Below are 22,942 nucleotides of genomic sequence, written 5' to 3'. Positions count from 1 at the left end.
GCCCCTTGATTGGTGAAAACCTAATAGAATCTCCATCCGATGAAGTTGCAGTTTTTGATCAACCTGAAATGGTTTCTCATGGTCCCTTTTCCTCATCAACAGTGTCTCAGCTCTGAGCATGTCATAGTCAGCTATGCGGTTTCATAACTTCGGTGATTTTACCCTTTTGCTAAGAGCTCAACCCAAGCCTTAAAATTCTCTTTGCTGGAATGATTCATGCACAGGTTATGTTTTTCACATAGCCCCCCTTGAGAATTTACCTTCTGCTACTAGTCACTAATCTTAAAAGGGATTTCTACTGAGTCCTTTTCAGCTGGGAAAAAGTCAATATTGAATACTAATAGTGGTAGAGGGTATAGAAACAGTGCTCAGAGAGAAGGTATTTTGTTTTTTCCATGTTTTTCTTAGTAATCTTTCTTATATAATTAGTAATTTGCTTAATATAGCCTTTTAAATGTATGAACAAACACGGTAATAAATGATTCAAATGTAGATATATACTTGCTTTTACACATGTTTCTGAAAACTTACAGAGAAGAAATTTTCATTTAGGAGGTTTCTTATTTGGAGAAACTCTAAAGTGAGTTTACATGTCTAGCAAAAACCTAATTAAGCACCCATACTTCATATTAATAAGATAATTCTTTCCAGTGTAGCACAACTTCCATAGAGAGTATCCTGACTTTATCCTTTTTTTTCTATGTTTATTTATTTTTGAGAGAGAGAGAGAGAGAGAGAGAGTGCGCGCGCGGGAGGGGCAGAGATAGAGAGAGAGGCAAAATCTGAAGCAGGCTTCAGATTGTGAGTTGTCAGCACAGAGCCCAACACGGGGCTCGGACTCTTGAACGGCGAAATCAGAACCTGAGCCGAAGTCAGACGCTCAACCAGCTGAGCCACCCAGGCTCCCTCTGACTCTTATCCATTTCAACTTTTAGTGTAGCCCTTAATCTTATTTTATTTTTTCTGTCCTTGAATGGTGCAGCTAAAATGAAAGGTTTCATTTAAAAATATTTCTATTACTATTTTTCAGCTTTCATATTCGTATATTGAAAATTGAAACTAGCTTTTAAAAACATTCTTTATTGCAAATAGAAAAACAGAAAAACCTTCCCAAAACTTGTCCTATACAAGGTAGATACAGAATAAACATCTTTTGAGTTAATGCCAAAGAATTAAGTAAAATATTTGAGAATGCAAAAGCACTTAACGAAAGTGAACAGTGTGACTTCGGCACTTGACTTTGCCTGGGAAGATGCAATTACTTTCCAAAAGCATTCTTTTTGGTCACATCATCACTAGCGGTCATTGAACCCTCTCATAACTTTCTGTACAATTTCCTTAAAGGATAAGAATCACATCACAAGGAAGCAAAGTTGTATCATTTGCCGGACTTTAAGAAAGACCACTGCATCAAAATGTCTCCCCATACAAGACTGTTAATTTATAAACATTAAAAAAAGGGGGTGCACCTGGGTGGCTCAGTCAGTCGAGCATTGGACTTTGGCTCAGGTCATGATCTCATGGTTCATGAGTTCAAGCCCCACATCAAGCTCATTGCTGTAAGCACAGAGCCCTCTGTCCCCCTCTCTCTGCCCCTTCCCCACTCATTCTCTCTCTCTCTCAAAAATAAACATTATAAATAAATAAATAAATAAATAAATAAATAAATAAATAACTATTAATTTAGAGTGGTTATTCAAGGCCTTGCCTTGGATTTTTTACTATAATTAGAAATGATTAATACTTGAGCATGTGGAATATGAAAAATTGTCCCACTGACACAGTAATTGGTAGGTTATATCACAAGTGCTATTTTATGAGACCGCAGACCCTATTCAAGATGAATCTACAATTGACTAATAGTGTAACCAGGACACAGGAAATGTTTTCTTTTATAAGTTGTCCTGGAAGACTCTACAAGAAGAAATTTCAATAGCCTAAATCAAGTCCTGTCCACCCAGGGCCTCTGCAGGACACGTTTGTCCCTCTAGGGCAGTCCAGCTGGCAGTCTTCACTGGAGGCAGAGATCCAGGAAGGCTTCCTGATCTCATCCTGCCTTCTCAGGTTCTTGGCTGAGGGATCTGTAAGCTGAATCAGAGCCAAAAGGAAGGAGGAAAAGACTCTGTCAGTTACCACTGCCCCCTGCAGTGATGGGGGTGGAGGGGAGTCTGAGATGGTTCTATCTAAGAAGACCTATTTCCAGGCATCCAGCTAAGAACCCCAGTTAGTGCTGGAAGGATCTGCTGTAGCCCTGCCTGTCCCCTCATGCCTTTCGTCCTCTTTGCTCAGAACTCCAGCAATGCCAATGAAAAGAGAAATAATTAATTTATCCAGTAGAGATTTCCTTGGCAGCCAGACCCCAAGTGAAAGGAAAATCTCAAAGTGTTTCAATCTGGAGAAAGAAACCATTTGGGTTGGATTTTGTTTCCCAGATGTCTCAAGATGGAAATAGTGGAGAATGTAGGATATTTTATTTTGTAATAATTTTAAAGACCTAGACAACCTTTCTGGTTTAAAGTCACTGTGGTATATTTGGTGGACTATCATGGACATTAGGAAAAAATTTTCTTTAGTGGTTATTCTTGATTGACGATTGAATGTTACTGAAACACGATTGATTCAGTTCCAAATTTAGTGTACTGTATTTTTATTTAAGTTCTTTTCAAATTTAACATAACTTCATGCAACCCCTTCTTAAAATCAAAGTGAAACCCTATATGACAACTTTATTATTTTTTAATTGTAGGAATAATTGGTCAACTTATTGTATACCAACTCAAAAGATTTACTTGAATTTTAATGTTTGATGATTATGGAAACAATACATTCCAGGCAAATCAGGGTCATTTTCTATGTCTTAGCCAAAGTGGTAGAAGTTTCACTGTATTGAGCACATTGGGTGCACACATTTCAATAATCTTGATTCTTACAAGCAGGGGCATTTCTGAAACTACATGTTTGTTAGCATTTTATTTATTTACTTGTTTTGCTTCCATTGAGTTAATATTTTAATATCTAAGACTATAATTGTAGAAACCTTGGCTCTGTGGAAAAATGTGTAATTCCTACAGCTGAATTATGGAGCAAATGGTTATTGCTTTCATCCAGCATTACAAAAATAAGAAAAGTTACACTTAGACAGGTGACACCAAGGGTGTGTGATTATTTTCCACGTATGATTATTTTATAGTTATATGTCAAAATGTTATCAAAAACCATATCTTTTCCCATGAAGGGCTGGTATGTATCATGACAAAGGAGATTAATAAGAATGATATATTGTATGGAAAAGAATAATATCAAATGACGTGAGAAGTTCAGTTAGTTGAAGTTTTGAAAACTTCAAATATGTTTTGAAAACACATTCCTTAATATTTATAATTTTGCAGTCCAATTCACCCTAGTTGTTGGTAAATAACAATTTGTTAGACACATAAGATGTTCATACCATGGCCCATATGAAAGCTAATGTAAATTTCAGTAACTTTATAAAGTAAATATATTTAATAATAAAAAGACAGAAATCATGGAGTATAATTTTACTGTCTTCAGTGCCTATTAGTTCTGTACACATCCTGTACACATACATATCTGAAATTATTTTTCTATTTGTAAAAGTTCTCATACTATATTTTTGTATATTTGGAGCTGTTGTCACCAGTGGAAAACCAATACAGTGGAAGGTCGGAAGCACAAACATCATGTTCTTTTTCGTATCTTTATTTATATATGTGTTGATTGCTGAGATGATTTCTGCAGACCCAGCTATTCATTAATTTCTGGTGACATGAATTTCTTCATTATATTGACATGAGGCTATTCTCTTGTTGGGTGCTGGTTTGGGCATGGTGGGTAATCGGGAGTAATCAGAGGGCGTTACCCTACCCAAGATTCTATATGAAGAAATTGTTTGCACGGCTAACTCCAATTTATATGTAGTTCAGTCTCTCAAAAAAATGTATAATTTTTTTTTATCAGTGTGATTCAAAAAGTTCATAAGTCACAACTAAGAGCAAGGCACTGTACTCGGTTCTCTAGGATACAGGTTTGGGGTGTGCCTGTTACTGAAGACAGCTCATGATTTGATATGCAATTTGAATCCAAGACAGAATAAAATCTTGGAACATAAATACAAAGCATATAATTTGGACATCTTGAAGAAGAACAATTTTTTCCTAATTAGAAAAATTCTTTGGAGAACATAGCATTTAGTCTCTAATAAAGGGCCAATATAATTTAAGACGTTGTTACAATTACAGTTGAAAAGGCAGCATAGTCATGACATTTAAAATGATATTAGTTTTTGGTGCTCTTATTTATGCACATGAGAACACTGACAAGGAGCTTGAGTGAAAGCTGCCTGATTGGTAGATGGTCACATTAAGAATGTAAATGATAATGAAAAAAAGTCAAAAACTGGGGTGGAGCTAGTAAGTGATAACTGCAAGCTTGCGTTTGCACATGCAGTTTATTTGAGCCTTTAAAACACACCTTGCTCCTCTATCCCAGACTATGTGGAAACTATCAAGTCACTTTCAGGCAGCAAGCAAGCTCCTGAAATTTTATTCTCCAAGGGTTAGCTTAAATTTTTTGTGTGCAATTGCATTTTAAAATCTGTGTCCTTATCTCTTCTTGCAGCAGGTATAGATAAAATAATATGCTTTCTGAGTTTTTCTTGAAAAAGATTCAGTAGAAATAGGGTTATATAAAGCAAGATAAAATGAGATGCCATTATCATAATTTCTGAAGCTGGACAGTAGTATATGGGGGGTCAGTCTTTCTACTTTTCCAAATATTTGAAACTGGCTATTATAAAAATTTGTATCCCACCCTATTACTGAGCTTAGAGCCCTAAACCAGTCCAGGTGGATGCCGACTGTCTATGGCATCTGGTGTTCACATGTTTACCTTTCAGGAGTTTCTCTCTCATACCCACAATGCCCTCTCCCTTGCTTTTTCACACTCTCTACCCTTTGGAAGGACCCTTTCATCTTTCATGGTCCAAATCAAGTGTTGCTTCCTACTTTCCATGGCCCCTGCATGGCAGGCATATTTTGTTTTCTGTATTTAAAAGTTTAAACCCATTTTATCTAACATTCAATCACTTGTAAACTATTTACTGAGCACTAATTTTATTCTTGGCACTTGATGGCCCTCAAGTATATTGTAGTTAGCAAGTGGAGACAAGCAAGTTTACAAATATTTACAAGACAAAATGTGATGAGAGCTAAATGGAAAGCTGTGTAAGGTGCTGTGAAAACATCACAGCTTAGGAGAGGAGGCAGAAGGTACAAGATAGAACTCTGATCTTATTCTTTGAAGATTTGTATTTTCTTCACTTGTTTGGAAATGGATTCATGTATATGAGACTAAATGTTAAAATGTTAGCTTTTTCAAGGCAGGTCCGCTGGTTACTGATGGCTCCTACCCTTTCTGCAGCACACAAGAAAGATGGAAAAACACTACCTGCAGTGAGGGGAATTTTAACAGCTACCATGAGTACACCAATTAATGCAGTATGACCAAAAGATAGTTTGTCGGTTATCCCCCAAATAACTCTGGGACCTTTAGGAATCCTCTCAAGCTGGGAGCTGCCAAAGACTGCTGTCTTTTTGAAGCCTCTGGTGTTCTCTCCAACAAAGAATTTCTCCTTCCCGTGAATCCCTGGATCATAGTGGATAAAGGCATAGGCTTCTTCCAATGTCTTGGTATCAAATTCTAATTCTAGCTCTTACCACTGGCCATGTTACCTTAGAAAAGGAGTTTTCCCTAAGTCTCATCTCTCAAGTGGGATTACTGCAAGTGGGCAAAATACATAGTGAGCACGATTATAGCAACTGGTTTGTACCCACTTACTTTACCAAATTCTACCTGATTTCATTTATTTATGTTAACTGAAGTGTAGTTGACCTACAAAATTATAACTTCTGCCTTATTTTAAAATACTTACTTTGTAAAGTATATTGGGATCTTTAATGGCCTGTAAGACTTTTGAATTAAAAGAACCAAGACTTGGAAATCTTTATATCTCCTGGCACCAAAACAGTCCTTGGAAAAATATTTATCAGTTAAATTGGTTTCTTGGACACATTTACTTGGCTCGTATGCTTATGGGTTATATGGTATGGAAGTGTTCCAATAGGGCGGAAAGCATGATGATTTGGGATGGTGCAGGGCCTAGGCAGGAAAAAATTATTCTTCTTATAGTTCCTTTTCAGCACCTTTAATTATGTCTTGAATACAGTCTCAGCTTGACCTTAGAGTGCCTCATCCTCTAACACATGAATCTCCTTTTCAGACAAGGGTAAAGCAGGTTTCATGCTCACAGCTATTAGCACACAGGTATCCAGGTGGAAGATAGAAGTATCTTATATTAGTTGTATTTATTTTTATGGTGTCCTATTTCTGGTGAGTTATATGGGTTTCTATTCACTTAAAATTTCATTTTACAATAAATGTGGGGAGACAGTAAATATGGTATGTGAATTACTTGGGTTTAGGAAATACATGGTATAGAAATAGAATTTTAGAAGAGAAACTAACTCGATGGGTAGTAACAGTTCAACCTATTATTCGTAGAAAAGGAAGCCAGGGACAGTAAGTATAATAACTTTCCCCAGTTATAAAACTCATACTGGCAGAGCTGGGACTAACCTAAGAGTCTTGGGACTACTAGCTCAAGGCTCCATCCACTGTCTGATGCCCCTTTGATAAAAGAAATTGGCTGTCAATTCATATTTGATGGTTAACAGTCTTCTCTAAGCCAATCACTTCTTTTATCTTGAATAATGCTAATGTTTATGGATATTAATGTAAATCAATAAAAACTGAAAGTACAAGCTGACATATAATCAGGAGCCAAGAAGTACAACTAAAACACACAAGAGAAGGTCACAAAAATGTACTTTATGATACTGTGCAATTTATTAGACACATAAAGCTAATAAATCTCCATACGTGTGATGGGATTCTATGGGATTCAGAAGGTCACATCTTCAGTGATGTGTTAATGAACCAACACACGTGTGGAAAAGGCACAAATCTGTCCTAGGATGTGAAAGGAGCTTCTAACAAACATATACCTATAGTTTATGTGCCTAAGGAAGGAAAGTATTCCAACAATATAGCCATTAGTCATCCTTCAGTGTAAAGAAACACTGAAATTCATGAATATGAGATACTTTGAGATATGAGAAACAGAGAGGAGTTTCCCTGTTAGTGGGGCATATAGACGGTGGGCTTTGGGCAGAGGGGAGGTGGGATGGCGAGGACACTTTTTATTGTTTAGCATTCTTCACATTTTGGTTTTTAAAATTTCTGAAAAGATTGCCTATTTAAGAAATAAAATTCCTCCAGAATGCCTTGAGTACGTGGTATTCGGTGTCTAAAAGAGTCTGGACCATTAAAAATGTTTACTTCTTTACTTATTTATTTAAGTAGATCTGGAGGGCACTTTTTTGTTAAATTAAGTTTTCAGTTAGTTGATAGAATACAATTACATGTATTTTAGCTAGCAGATGTCCTTCACAAAAGTTGGCATTATTTGAAACTGAGATAATTTTAGAAGCATAATAAAAATGCATTCAATCTGAATTTCTCAATAACTATGTAATGAGATTTAAATTTTGAATAGCATAAGGCAGTTTCCAAGTATTGTTAATTCAGTTCCACTGCACGTTTCTCCTACTTGCAAATAGCTTCACTTTTACGTATAACCATTGTGTGTACATTTCAAACATGAAAGCTGGAATCAGTGACAGGCTGCAAAACACAAAAGAGCAGAAGCATTCCATTCATGGGCTTTTGAGTTCTCACATTATCACTGTGGTAACCACTAGACGTTACTCATCATGAAAAATGATTAATTATCATTTCCAAGCTTAATATGATTTATAGTACCTACCTTGCAAATCTAATGCTACCACAGCAGTATCATCTTCTAATCCTTCAATCACCTCACACTTATATCTCCCATAATCCTCCAGGGTGAGGTCTGCGATCACCAGAGAAGCATCATTATCACTGCCTCCCTTCAGAAACACTCTGCCCTGGTAGCCTGCATAGGCTTTCTTGTGATATCCCATGGAAACAAAAACGTCCACTTCCTTGAGGTAATCTGAAGTTAGCTTGGTCCACTTGATTCGGATTTTGTGGGTTCCTGAGCCAAATGCTGTAGGGTCTCGATAAAATTTACATGGCAGTGTAACATTGCCACCTCTATGTGAGAACACCTTGGTTTGTTCTGCTTCTACGAGTAGACGGGGGCCATTTTCTGCTATTAAAAAAAAAAAAAAAAAGAAAGAAAGAAAAGAAAAGAACCATTAAAATGCTTGTAGACTTTTTTAAAAAATAAAATGAAATATGCTATCTATATATCTATACAGGGTATCTGACAAAGCTTCTCTGCATTCTTGAACACAATCTTTTTTGAAGCACATAGAAAGTTACCTCTAATACCCAGAGGGCATCTATAAGGGAGTCATGCATTTGAAACCACTGAAAAAAAGAAGGGTGTTAATTATACTAATTGAGAAGTATTGAATAGAAAACTCCACAGTCATCAAAATTTGATAATTTAATAGCAAATTCCATTTACTTTTTTCTACATTTCAATATCAAAAATGTAGAAACAAGACCAAGAGAAATGGCATAGTTCCATGACTAATTTCATCAATATAAACCAAAACATCTCAAGATTTCAAACAAAACACCTAAGATTTCTAATATAATAAATCTCTATTTTATTTATGGGAAGAATATAAAACTACATGATCAGTTTTCATTGCACTGTTCTGGGCAAAGAACTTAGAATATCCTCACATATGTGGCTTTTATTCAAATATACACTTGTAATATGACATTCTGGAGCATTTCAAGCAGTATGTATATATTTTATTTTCATATGAAGACTAGACATTGGAAAGGTACTTTCAGCCAATGCTTTAAAGAGATTCAGGTTTTGAAATATATCCCTCAAAACTTGAATGTTAAAAGTATATCCAAAGTTACATGTTATTTTCTGATTAACCAAAAAATTACTGGTTCTTTTGTACCCTTAAAATCTCCTTCTACTTCTTGTCTTTGCTTTCTGCTACATTTTATTTTATAGTTTATCTTATCACTCCCACCTTTCTTCTTCTTGCCCTTTGGTTTCCCTCCTCCCTTCCCCAAGAGCAAGAGAGCCTTCCAGAGAGCACCGCAAGAGTCCAAGCCTGCCAAACCAGCAAGGCTCCTGTTCTCTAGGGAGCCAGCTGTTATTTTCACATCTTGGCTTTCTCTGGGGTTTCCCCTGGTTAGCTCATTGTGCTTTTGACCTTGACAAGGTCTCTTGAGGACGTGCAACATTTGAAAATGAGAAAGCAATTGAAAAACTCTAGGACACACACGCCTTCTCATCTCCACACAGCTTTCGAAGCTTGCCAAAAGCTACCTTTCACGAAGTTCTGCAACTCTTCCTGCCTGCGGCAGGCAGGTAGCGAATAAGCCTTGGCCATCAGTCATTTAACATATACAGGTCAGGAAGAGTACCCACTCACCTCTGGACAGATCCATGCCTTACTTATTTAATGGCATACACAGGATTCAGATTTTAAAATAAAAAGCGTGAGGAATAGAGATGGTAGTTTTATTTTTATCATATAGCAATGAGTATTTTAAAATGAATATATTTCATTTAGAAGTCAGCCCAATGCTCAGAAACTGAAAAGTTTAAGCCATTAATGCCTCCACTTGGAATAGATAATAAAATAAGGATAATGGCTTAATTAAAATGAATCATAAATCCAGCTCATTAAGCATTTCCTTTAGATTTTATTCTTTATCTTTTTATTTAGGATCATAGAATCATAAGGGATGAATGGTAAATCTACCCAACTCTACCCTACGTGTAATTTTTTTCCCCTACAACATCCCTAATGAGTGCATCCAAGTATCTTCTTTCTGGGAGGAGGAAAGTGCTGTCGACTGCTCAGTAGAGCCTGAAGGGTGTAGGGAATATCTCCTACCTAGTTCCTGGAAGGACACCTGCTCCAGGAGGTTGCAGTCTCATGATTCTTTGAAGGCTTTCACTTTAAAGTTAAAACCAATGTCCAAATACACAGGGATAGGGGATATTATTAAGTATTCTTATACTTAGAATTATGTCTGACCAAAAGTAAGCGTGCACTCACTGCTAACTCTTCCTACTGCATAGATTTTGTACAGTATTTCTCAAATATGGTATTGCCTGATATTGAGCCTAATTTTGGCATATATTAACCTTCCACAGTTCTACTTACTTATAAAGTTATGAACCATGTGGGGTAACAAATACATAAAATGCCACTTGTGTCATAAAGGAGATGTAGAAATTATTGTGTGGTTTTACATAATCATAAGGTGTTCCAGAATGAATACAAGGTCTGAGTGTTTCATAAATTAAAGAGTTCAAGCAAAGATCAAAACCCTTGTACAAGGGACTGAGACTTCTAATTTTTTTTTCCTGTGGTTACCTGCACATCATCTCGTAGTATTTTAGAATTACAGGTTTCTGATTTTTTTTTAGGTACTATTTGTTTGTAATCCAACATTGTGAGTAGGTGATGATTTATGTGGTATAATATTGAGAATTGAACAGACACCAAAAATCCACTGATTTCCCACAAAATAATTTTTCTAACAAGGCTGCCAGAATGTATAAAATTCTACCATTCTTGTTTTTTGGGAAGGGAGGTTGGGGTGTTGTGGTAATCAATGCCACAAGTCTGTGGCTGAAATTCAAAGAACTCTAAGAAAGATGTGCAATATGTAACACACTGGGTGACTGAGGGCCATCAATGTTCATTAGCCTACACCCCCAGCCTGGCATTGAGAACAATGGTTTTTTGTTTGTTTGCTTGTTTTTAGAAGATTGACACTGCACATGATACAGCACTGAGGATCGTTGGTGAGAGTGATCTGTTGCAGAACAAGTGAAATGTAGGAAGGAGCACTGGCCAGTGAGTCAGGAGCTCGGGGTGTTTGACTGACTGGTCTGCCTCATGAGAACATTCAGTTTAAGATTCTTGCCAGGCTCCTCGTGACAGGCAATCATGTTAGGGGTCAGCCAGGAAACATCAGCTAGAGAGGGGAGAAGGCAGATACAAAGAACAGATAAGGGAATCGAGTGTGCGCATGACAAACTTTGCACCCATCTTGTCTAGGGTAAGTCTTGAATCTCATCATTGGATGCAAACACCTAAGTGCCTTGAAATTAATGTTTAAATCAGCCTGTTTGATAAGTAGGCAGTTGCAAAGCAAATAAAAAACAAGGGATAAAAATAAACTTTGATCATCAGAATGAGAATTGCTTGGTTTCCTTTTTTTTTTTTTTTTAATTTTTTTTTTCTAGATCTCCTTTTTTTTTTTTAATAAAAAGTATGAAAGAATAAAACTGGGCAACATACATATGCTCATTTTGGAAGGACTGGATTTTTTTTTTTAAGTTTAATTTGTAAGTAACAGAAATTTCCTATGTCTATTAGTGTCCAAGACAGTGACTTGACAGATTTGATACCCTTCAAAGACCACAGTTGTCTCCAGGGGAAACAGCAGGCCCTCATTATTATTTTACAGATTCTGCTGTGAAATCTAGAGGACATCATTCAGTTTCACCAAATTATGAAAGCATCGGCATGACCAAACAACAGATATTTGCATTGCTGTGTAATTTATATGAAGTCTTTTAAACAATAGGACAAAAGCAATTAGTTGCAGAAAAACAATTTAAAAATATGGTATTGGACTATTACCCATTGTTTTTCATTCCTTTAAAAGTGTCATTATTATTATTATTATTTAGCAGTTCATTGCCAAAGAAATGTATGTAACAGAAAAAAAGAGAAGGTGTTACAAATCGAAGTTTGCCTTGTAAAAAATTTTTTTTCATGTTGATTCATTTTTCAGAGACAGAGAGAACACAGCGTGAGCTGGGGAAGGGCAGAGAGAGAGGGAGACACAGAATCCGAAGCACCTCCAGGCTCTGAGCTGTCAGCACATAGCCCGACGCGGGGCTTGAACTCACCCTGAGATCATGACCTAGGCCGAAGTTGCCTGCTTAACCTACTGAGCCCAGGCACCCCTTAAAATCTGTCTTTTAAAAGTGAATTGCAGATTCTGCAAAATAACCAGTGTTAGTATTGGTTACTTTCTCAATAGGGTACTAGGGTACTCAATAGGGTACTAGAATATAGGTTACTTCTCAATATAGATGAAGTAGCCTCAAGACTTGAGGATTTCTTAGATTAATAAAATGTAAAAAAAAAAAAAAAACAATAAAACTGGGGAACATATTTAAGAGGGCTAAACAAGGACATTAAAAATACTCTTCTCCCAAGAAAAAACTCCACCAACATCATTTGAATTCTTTTTATTGTGGTAAAATGTACATAAAATTTGCCACTTCAACCATTTTTAAGTATACATTTCATTGGCATCAATTACTTTCACAGTGTTGTGTAACCACCACCACCAGTATTTCTAAAAATTTTTATCACTTCAAAGAAAAAGCTAATTCCTCCCTGGCATTCCAAACTGGGAGGCAAAAATTCAATTGTCAGCTCCACGATGAGTCATTTGAGAAAATTGCACAGGTTTTAAAAATGGTTCCTTATTTTTGTGACATTTGTTACCACTTGGCTGGTTTGGATCTGTGAGACTAAGACTGTGGAAGGTGTTAGTTTCCTTAGGGCACACAGACTGGTTCTAGGTAGTTTCACCATAAGCATCCTTGCTGCAAGTATTTTTGCTACAAATATTCAGCTGCATGAATAAATGGTAAAGGCAATTTGGCCATAAGAGATTAAAAACAACTGGTTGCACTTTTGGTTTGGTAGTTTGTTGGTTTCATCAACTGGTTGACAGTTTGGTTTTATTTCTTCGTTGATGCAGTACTCCCATTTTATGTTACATAAATTTTAGCCTTCGTACAGTGACACAGAGTTTGAACCCATGTTTCCCATAGAGCTTTGGAATGTCTCAAAGGGGCAGGTGACAATATGCCAAGAACAAACTACAACATAACAGGCTTTTCTATTGTGATACAAAGCTCAGTTACAGATGTGCATCCTCATATTTGGAAACTGTTAAGTCTCTTAATGAAGGAAGAGATTGTAGAGAAGAAAGAGGAAGCAGGATGCTGAACAAGGAGTTGAATCAACGGGGAAAAAAAAAAGTCCTAATACTATGAATGAAAGACTTTGAAGACAAGTGCTTAGGAAGCATCCACAAAACAAAATCAGTTCTTTGCTCGTATTGCCATGACTATACACACATTTTAAATGTATTCAAGTATTTTGTATTTCGTAATAAAGTCTTTTTAATTTTGTTATTCCTATTTCATATTTAATTATGCCCCTTTTTTAAAGTTTTTTTTTTTTTATTTTGAGAGAGAGAGAGAGAGAGAGAGAGCGAGAGCACACGCAGGGTAGGAACAGAGAGAATCCCAAGCAGACTCCACACTGGCAGCTCAGAACCTGATGTGGGGCTCGAACTCACCAACCATGAGATCATGACCTGACCTGAAATCAAGAGTTGGATGCTTAACCACCTGAGCTACCCAGGCACCCCTCATTATGCCCTTTTAAAATTTTTTTTTTTTTCAACGTTTATTTATTTTTGGGACAGAGAGAGACAGAGCATGAACGGGGGAGGGGCAGAGAGAGAGGGAGACACAGAATTGGAAACAGGCTCCAGGCTCTGAGCCATCAGCCCAGAGCCTGACGCGGGGCTCGAACTCACGGACCGCGAGATCGTGACCTGGCTGAAGTCGGACGCTTAACCGACTGCGCCACCCAGGCGCCCCTCATTATGCCCTTTTAAATGAATGTGCCTTAAAAAAATTTTTGTAGTTTTTTATGGCACAGTGGTCTTACTGCCAGTTAGTTAGGCCATGAAAATATCTGCAGCAAAAATGCCTGTGGTGAAGATGCTTACGGTGAAAATACCATATATAAGCCAAACCTGTTGGAGAATGAGCAACTGAGATGGGTTTCTGTCTTCATGGCTGTGCTTAGCATAATCTGCTGCAAATGACCGCTCTGTCTCTCTAGGCCATGCCTTGTTAACATTGTTCCTCCAGCATCAGGTAGTGCCTGGAGGCAACAAGGGTCTAGGACCGCCACGGGCTGGTGCTGCCTAGCGCCTCAGCCAGCTATGGCAGTGAGACGTGGGTGTGACGGGGTTTGCTTTATATCCTGATGTAGCTCCAAGATAAACACATTTTACAGACACAATTAAAGATACCTGTTAAGAGCCCAATATTTAAGCAGAATACATCACTGAGATCTTAGTTTCTCACTGTACCTCACACATTACATTTGAGTAGGATGCATAATTTCGGAAAAAAGCAAGGAGCCTCTTACTCATTTAACTGAGAATATTTTGTTTCCTTCAAACTGGAATGACTCTAGTTTTTTCCTGAAGTTGCTCGCCAGGAGTCAGAGCCTCCCATTGTTTGGCTATGATTCTGTTGTGTCTAGTCAGCTGTGCATCAAAAACTTTTATGAGGGCCCTTTCTGCTGTCTTGGTTGCCCCCCGGGGTCCCCAGACAGCCTTCAGTGTCCTTTCCGAGGGATGGTTGCTTTTAATTTGTCAGAGACAGAGCTTCAGTTTCTTCACCAGCTATTCCTAAATGCAAAGGGTGCTGAGCCTCTCCTCCGGGACTCAGCATTTCAGGAAAAGGCAACCTGAAAAGGCCAGAGGACAGGCTCTAATGATCCATTCTTGCCCTGTCCTCAACTAGCCGATCTGGGTTTGAGACCTTCTTGGATTTGTCTGTAGCCCATCTTTGCTTTCATCTGGAGTTTGAAGTCTGACCTGGGGCACCTGGCTGGCTCAGTTGGTTAAGTGTCTGACTTCAGCTCAGGTCATGATCTCATGGTTTGTGGGTTTGAGCCCCGCGACGGGTTCTGTGCTCACAGCTCAGGGCCTGGAGCCTGCTTTGTATTCTGTGTCTCCCTCTTTCTCTGTCCCTCCCCTGCTCTCTCTCTCTCTCTCTCAAAAATAAATAAGCATTAAAAAAAAATAAAGTCTGACCTGAAGATACATAAAGGTATGTGTGTTTCTTGCCATGTACTTAAATTCAAAAGAAATAGTTCTATTTGCTTAAACTGTATCTGAAAGGATTTATAAGAAACACAAGCAGCTAATAACTTTGGTAGCCTGTGGGAAGGTAAGGTGGATATTTGGGAGAGAAACCTTGAGAGATTTTCATTGTGTACACTTACATGTATTTAAAAAATTTGGAACCGTGCAAATATATAACCCATGCCCACACTAAATAGAATGATACAAAAATAAACAAAATAGTCGGGGAAATTTAATTGACAAGTAAACGCAAAGCTTTGCCAAAATTATCTCTGGAAAGATGCACAAGAAGATGGTAGCCACAACTACAGTATATTGTGCGATTGCAGGAGTATATTTTTGTAGACCTATGCGTCTGTTAATAAAAATGTTACCTTTAAATATGTCTTCGAAGCGTGAAAGTTTTACTTCATTTTCCCTATTCCCAAGCCATTGACAAAGGTCCTGATTGTTGTCTAGTTTTGACTATAAAGGGTAAGTCCAATGCTAGAAATCTGGGAAGTGAGGTCTACTCTTTGCTGTAAAGTGATTACAGCTGTTTGTGACCATCTGTGACCCTGCCATTTGGACTCACACACTATAAGAATACACTTCTCCCCACATTGGCCCTGACCTCCTGCCAGGGCCCACTTTGTTTCCAACTACTGTATAGTCTGTGCCCTGCTAGCTCCTATCAATCTGCAGCTGAACCAAATTACCTAGAACTGTGGCTTCCCGATGTCCTTAAACAGCACGTGTCCTTTCTGTCAAGACCTGCATTATCTGATGTGATGTGCTATGGAGCATTCTCTTAGATATTGACCATATCCATCTTCCTTTCCTTGCCTTAGAGCTAAATGGATTCTGTAATGGGAAACTGCCCACACCAAAATATAGTATTGTTTTGAGTGATGTTTATCATGAATGTGCACTGTGTTATTGTCTTATCCAAGTTTCATAGTAAAAAATAAGGATAAATGTTGTCATTGTTTTAGAGCCTAGAGGTTGATCTATGGCAATATTTGATTAAAAAAAAAAACATTTTTTTTCTCTTGGGACAGTGAAACTTTTTCTTCCCATAGGATATATTAGACAAACCTTTGCCACATATATCTGATAAAAGGTGAGCTTCTCTGCTTGAAACAGGTATTAGGAGCCTCCAAGTAGCTCTAAGGGATCTATCCATTGAACACAGTGTAAAAATCTTTGTTCTCAGAGGTAAACCTGAAACTGTGTTAATATCCTGAAAAATACTCTGTCTCTTCTCTGTTTTTCTAGCAGGAAGAAGTAAGTTGTGATGAGAGTGTTTAGCTCTGTCTGCTAAGTTCTTTGTGGGCTTTGTTTTTCCATGTTCATGATTTGTTCATGTATGTTTTTGGTAGTTATAATTCTTTGATTAAACATATGGGCTCATGTATTGTGTTACTTAACCTTTCTGTGATTCTGTTTCCTCCTGAGTAAAATGGAGTCAAGCCACCTTCTTCCTAGATTCTTGTGTGAGTTAGATGAGGTAATTCACTTAGAACTTAGCCTTGTGCCTCGCACACCGTAAAGTCGCACACCGTAAGTGCACAGTGACTCTTACTAACCAACATTTGCTGAGATCCAAATTGTGCCAGGTATGCAAACCAGCTTCTCTCTTCCACATTGGCTTCTTTCCTGTGCTCTTTCAGAAGACAGTTCCTAGAAAGTATTGCTTCCTGAGAAATTGACATCTCATCAACTTTCTTTGATTCTTCTAATCTAGTAGTTCTTAGCAGGACAGGAGTACACCCAGGACCACCACCTTGAAGCCTTTTCAGAAAACCCAAATCTATCTACATCTATAGAATCTAACTTCTTCCTGCCTCCTCCTCAATTTCCCTGGGGGTTCCAGATAGTCTTCACTTGGGGACAGGGATGGCATGTATTCATTGGCAGCTGTCCCCTGCTCCACCTCACTCCTCTAACTCCTCTTAAGAATCACAATGGTAGCAGGATTTCTCCAAGAAATAGGAATAGTTCATAAGAATAGTTTCTTCAGGGTCCAAGGCCAAATGTTTTTTTGTAGTGATTTGATTTCTTCTGAAACATAGTTGTATCGACGGAATACAATAAAATGAGAGCCATTCTCACCTATTAATTCACTCAACAGTCTTCAAGAGTTGGTTCCTGTTTGGGTTAGGAACATGAGGATTAACCTGCCTGAGTCTGAATCTCAGCTTCCCCCTTAATAACCATATGACCAGGGGCAAGCTTTGAACCTTTCTCAACTTCAGTGAGGATAACCACCTTCATTCAGTGCTGTGGTGAGTCCTAAACAAGATGACTGCGGTAGTGCATCTTCTGTTGTGGATCACACACAGTTAGTGGTTTTAAATGTTAATATTAGCTTATATTATTGCCATTGCTTCATCCAATATAACTGGCCCCAGGACTAGAGATAACCTTACTACCTTTGTCAACTCAGCATTATCTACTCTGGTTAACAATTTTCAGATTTTAAATTTATGTTATCAAAGACTTTTATGCATAATGAACTAGTATTTAATTACTGTTATTTTAAACCAAATCATAGTGATAGAGAGATTAAGGAATACATTACAGGAAAATAAAATAAAAAATAAAATTTGAATATTTCACTAATAGGGTGAATGACATTCCTAATAAAAATATACTTTTCAGGGTTTTAAATGTCCTACAGGTTTCTTTCAAAGGGTATGGGGAAACCAAAACATTAGCATGAGTCATGTATCTTCATTAGGCTGTAATTAACCACACACTCTTTAATTAGTGGAAATGTGGCTTTATGTGGTAAAGGGGTAGAGATCAAATCTACTTGTCTCTGCTCAGACCACTTCCACTTTGTGGTGAAATGTAAGGTCAAATTATCCGTAATTTGAAGAAAAGACATTGTTGGTTTTATACACTAGTATGGTTAAAGTCTTCACTTAGTATGCAGGACATCAAGATAATACTGTCACAGAGTCAGCCCTGGAGGCATAAGGGATCTTTTGCTTCTTTAGTTAATAAACAATCATAAATTGATAGTCGAGAATGTGTCAAGTATTAAGTTGAGTGCTGAAACAAATGAAAGGTAAGTTGAACACAAATGCCCAGGTGGGCAAGGCTGAGGGAAGTGATGGGAACACCAAGGTGCTGAGAACAACAGGGAGTGGAACGGACCATGCCACTGCGGTGAGCGCATGCTCCATTCTGAAGGGGAGCAGGATACCGATTCCTGCTGATGCTGTCCAACGGGAATGCAGGTTGAAAAACAGCAGGTCTTTGGAATTTTCAGCAGATGCTAGAAATGAAGATATTCATGCAAATATCTCCAATTTTAAAATGTTTGCAATTAATTTAGATTTTTAAAAAAGTTACATGGAAAAAAAATACCGCATTTCAGTGAGCAGGATTCAGACTCTGGCAAGCAAATATGTGGTATCTGCATCCTCTTTCCCCCTACCTGTTGGTATTGAGCACCTCCGAAGCTCAGACGGGGCTGTCTCCTTATCTCTACCTGCATTTCCTCCTTCTCTAGGTGTTCTCAGCTGATCCATGGCTATAAATAGCGCTATGTGCTGACGATTCCAAAACTTTCTAGCAGTGTAATTTTCCCTGAGCACCAAATGAATAAATCCAACTATCTGCTGGGCGTGTATTGGATGCCGAATAGACAACTCGAGTCCCTCCTCCCCTGCCCAAACCTGTTCTTCCCCCAATTTTCCTCCATTTATTTATGCCTCTACCATCTGTTCATTTGTTCAAGGCAAAATCTCGAAGTTGAGCTTGCTGTGCCTCTTTCCCTTCATCTCTATATCTATCTCTGCTCCTTTTGTTTTCTAATTGGTTCATCTCCACCACCATAGTTTCTCATCTAAAGTACCTCAAGACCTTCTTAAATATCTTACCTTTCCACTTGGCACGTCATAATTCAGTATTAATGTGGACTTTTGTATTTGTAAACCATATGGCATTACTGTCTTGCTCAAAACCTTGTAACCACTTTCAAATGCTTTTAGAATAAAGTCTGAACTCTAGACCAAATACAAAGCAATGTGGTCTCACTCCTGCCTACTCTTCCAACTCATCTTAAATCACACCCTCTTCCCTGTGAGGCTGCAGTGCCTCCAGCTTCTTTCCAGCCTAAAGACACCATGTTAGTCCTATCACAGAGAATTTTCATTTCTCACTCTTTCTACCTGGAGTGCTCTGTCCCTGGCTTCTGATGTGACTGGTTCCTGCTTACTATTTAGATCTCAGCTCACAGAACCCTGCTTGACTCTCCTCTACAGCATTTCATCCCATGCCCCCCTGGAGGCCCCCTCACAATCTTAGTATACTGTAGGCAGTTTACAAAAACCCATTACTTTATTCATCTTTTAAAATAAGGTATTCTGTTTCCTTGAAAACATTTCAGGGAAGTACAGTATTAAGCATCTAATCAGCTTTTCATTATTTTACGCTACAAGACTCCTTGTTAATGATTGTGTGATAAAAGAAAAAGCAAAGTGAGAATTAAAAATAATTATATGCAGATTTTGGAGATTTAAAACGTATCAGTATAACTTATGATACTTTTCAAAAGAAAGTAATAATTATTCATAACCCACATTACACTAGGGAAGAAAACTTTAAAATTTACCCATCTATTCTTAAAAAAACAAAACAGGAAAAATAAACTTGTGTGAAGATGCTAATTATTTTTTCTTACCAACATAATTAGCCACAGATAATCAAAAATCCATAGTGAAAAAATAGAGTCCTGTAACTAAGAACGTAAGAAATTTACATAATGCCTATCGTGACTTATAAGGAAACCTACCTATCTTCAACCTCCACATCTCTTGTTCACCTGTGCTTTCACTATAATTCAGTGAATAACTCTGTAACTCTGAGCCAAATACACAGACATCATTTCCAATGCTTTCCAGGAATAAGGCAAAGCAAGCACGATTACAAATAGAATCATCTAGAAGTGGGAATCTCCATACTTCAAGGATAGGTTTTCAGTGGTGTTCTTATTTAAAGTTTATAATCCCTCTTTAGAAACAAGGTAGGACACTCCTTTTTTTCCTTCTTCACCTAACTGACCCACTTGACTATAGTGAATGCTCCCTGTTCTAACATGCCTTGTTAATTTCATATGTGATGGACTGTCGACTTTATGTGTTTTTATCTTTAATGTCCCTGACCCTTCTGAGTGGGCAGGGTTGGAAAAGGTAGTTCTGGAGAATTCTTGTTTAACTTCAGTTGTTCAATATACTTCACAGAATAATCCATAAGTGTGTGAAAACATACTACTCAGAGCTCATACATGTGGTAACTAGTCACTGAGTAAGCATAAAAGTCAAGTAACCAACATATGTAATTTAAATAAGATTAAAATACCTACTCTTTGTATTGACTACATTTTTGAGGGCACATATGTTTAGTGCTACTACAGTATACACAAAATATTTCTGAAGGTTTATAGAAATTTTACATTTCTTGTTCTTTCATTGTCTTCGTTTTGAAATAAAAATATTTCCATAACAAAGATTTATCCCCACTGGATATTATCAGTTTGATAACCCCTAATTGAATATTTTAACTTTTTACCATTTTGGTAGATTTTTCTATTCCAAAAGACTCTCCTAAAACAGTAATTTTCTACCTCACATTTAAAATAAAGCGCCAAATCAATAAAGAAATCTAAATCTATTTTTTCTTGATATTTAGTAAAGTCAAAGAAACATAGCATGTTGAAATTACTTTAACATTAAGCCATTAAGCTATAGGTCAGTGCTTTAGCTGAGTCAACATTGGTTCTTGCAAAACTGCAACCAAAGGGAAAGGTTTCTGTATTAAATGGATTTTCTCAGTATTTGGGAAAGTTTCCAAATAATTATTGGTTTCCTGCATGATTTGCGCATATCAGCACCCAGAATGGAACAGAGAAAGCAATGGCTGTTGGTGTGAATTTGTTGCTACCTGAAGAGATTTAAAAAAATTTTTTATGTTTATTTATTTTTGAGACAGAGAGAACTGGGGAGGGGCAGAGTGAGAGAGAGACACTGAATCTGAAGCAGGCTCCAGGCTCTGAGCTGTCAGCCCAAAGCCTGGACATGGGGCTCAAACCCACGAACTGTGAGATCACGTCCTGAGCCAAAGTCAGACACTTAACCGACTGAGCCATCCAGGCGGGCCCAAGAGATTTTTAAATGTAGGTTTTTATACCTGGAAATATTATAAAATGTGTTGCTTTAATGTGCTTTATAGAATAACATAGAATCAGCATTCTAGGTTACTCAGTAACAAGTTTAGAAATATTCTTAAAATGTATTTTATGAGTTTAAATCTACTAAGTGATAAAAACTTTAGTGAGTATGGATACAAAGTTCTAAACAATAAGAGTTTTTTGTTTAGTAGCTCTTTACTCTTTTCTCCATGTTTCCACCTCTGTTTAACACTTACTTTGTTCTTTTTTGGTTACCTTTTGTTGCCATAATTTTGTTGGTAATCTCACTGAGGACATGGTCTGTCCTTCCTCAGAGAATAACCCAGTGCTTTGCTTGAAAGAGGCCAATGTTCATCAAGTGCCTGACTTCAGATTTTCTCAAAAGGACACACAAATGCAGAGAAGGCTAGAGCATGGGCTAGCAGATGCAAAGTTGGTATGAAAATATACGTATTTCTGAATCAAGATTAAGGAATTTATAGAAATTATCTATTAATCTATAATCATTTAATCCCTTGCCTTTTCTATTCATGACCATTGAGTACGTATGTATATATGTATAATTATACAATGTGTGTGTATCCAGGACTATATAGTTGAAGAAAGGTGTTGACATGTTTGACTTTTATCTGTAATTTAAAGAAACTGCTTTTTTGAATGCTTCTGTTTAAATAAAAGTAATGGTAGGTAATGGTGTTCTCTCTGTGGCATTCCATAATTTTTCCATCAGTTATCATAGTCCTTAGTTCTATATTCATAGTAATGTCTGTTTCACCCTCTTACTGGATAAAAAGCTGCATGAAGACAAAGACTGTGTGTTCTGTTCATCATTCTGTCCCTAATGCCTGTAAGAGTAGGTGCTTGCCACAGACAGAATGTCTGTATGCTCTCAAAATTCCTATGTTAAGGACAGCTGGGTGCCTCAGTCAGTAAGCATCTGACTCTTGATTTTGGCTCAGGTCATGATCTCACAGTTTATGAGTTCGAGCTCTGCATCGAGCTCCACACTGATAGTGTGGAGCCTGCTTGGGATTCTCTCTCTTTCCCCCTCTCTCTGCCCCTCCCCACTCATACTTTCTCTCTCTCAAAATAAATAAACTTAAACATTTTTTTTTTCATATGTTGAACACTGATCCCCAAGTAATGATTTGTAGAGGTAGAACCTTTAGTATGTGATTAGGTCAGGAGTATGAGTCCTCATGAATGGGATTAGTGCCCTTATAGAAAAGAGACAGGAGGGCTACCTTGTTCTTTTCTACCTTGTTCTGTGAATCATGAAGCTAGCTCTCATCAGACACCAAATATTCCAGTGCTATGATTTTGGACTTCTCAGCCTCCAGAACTGTGAGAAATAAGTTTCTGTTATTTATAAGCCACCCGATTTATGGTGTTCCCTTATAGCAGCCCCACTAAGTGCATGTATGTTTGTGTGCAGTACATGATTATTTTCCTTCTTTTGATGGCTCATTTATTATATTCATATTCTTAGTTTGACCAAATGATAAGCCTGTGTTTAATGTAGTTGGTTCTTATTATCGTATTTGGCTTTATGTCCTATCGTAAACTAATAGATTTCAGAAAGTTCATTCAATACTCATGATGTTGCTAAGTTTTATAATTTTATGGTTAACTTTGCTGATATTTTATAGCTAGTAGTTT

The 22,942-nt window shown here is 37.4% G+C and overlaps 1 protein-coding gene across 3 annotated transcripts in view; it reads right to left on the bottom strand.

The window, feature by feature from the left end:
• The window catches only part of HAPLN1 (hyaluronan and proteoglycan link protein 1), a 71,409-nt gene that overhangs the window by 4,180 nt on the left and 44,287 nt on the right, over nt 1-22,942 (bottom strand). For 2 of the 3 annotated variants that reach the window (XM_025924497.2, XM_086697345.1), the window contains exon 3: nt 7,904-8,275. In XM_025924497.2, the coding sequence (XP_025780282.1) occupies nt 7,904-8,275 (372 nt within the window). The remainder of the gene's footprint in view (nt 1-7,903; nt 8,276-22,942) is intronic. The other variant, XM_086697351.1, reaches the window with a different exon arrangement.

The sequence above is a fragment of the Puma concolor genome, chromosome A1 (assembly GCF_028749965.1).
Source record: "Puma concolor isolate L17-30 chromosome A1, mPumCon1.1.hap2, whole genome shotgun sequence".
NCBI classification, from domain to species: domain Eukaryota; kingdom Metazoa; phylum Chordata; class Mammalia; order Carnivora; family Felidae; genus Puma; species Puma concolor.
The sequence above is the reverse complement of the archived record's forward strand: the minus strand, read 5'-3'. Positions and strand labels throughout refer to the sequence as shown.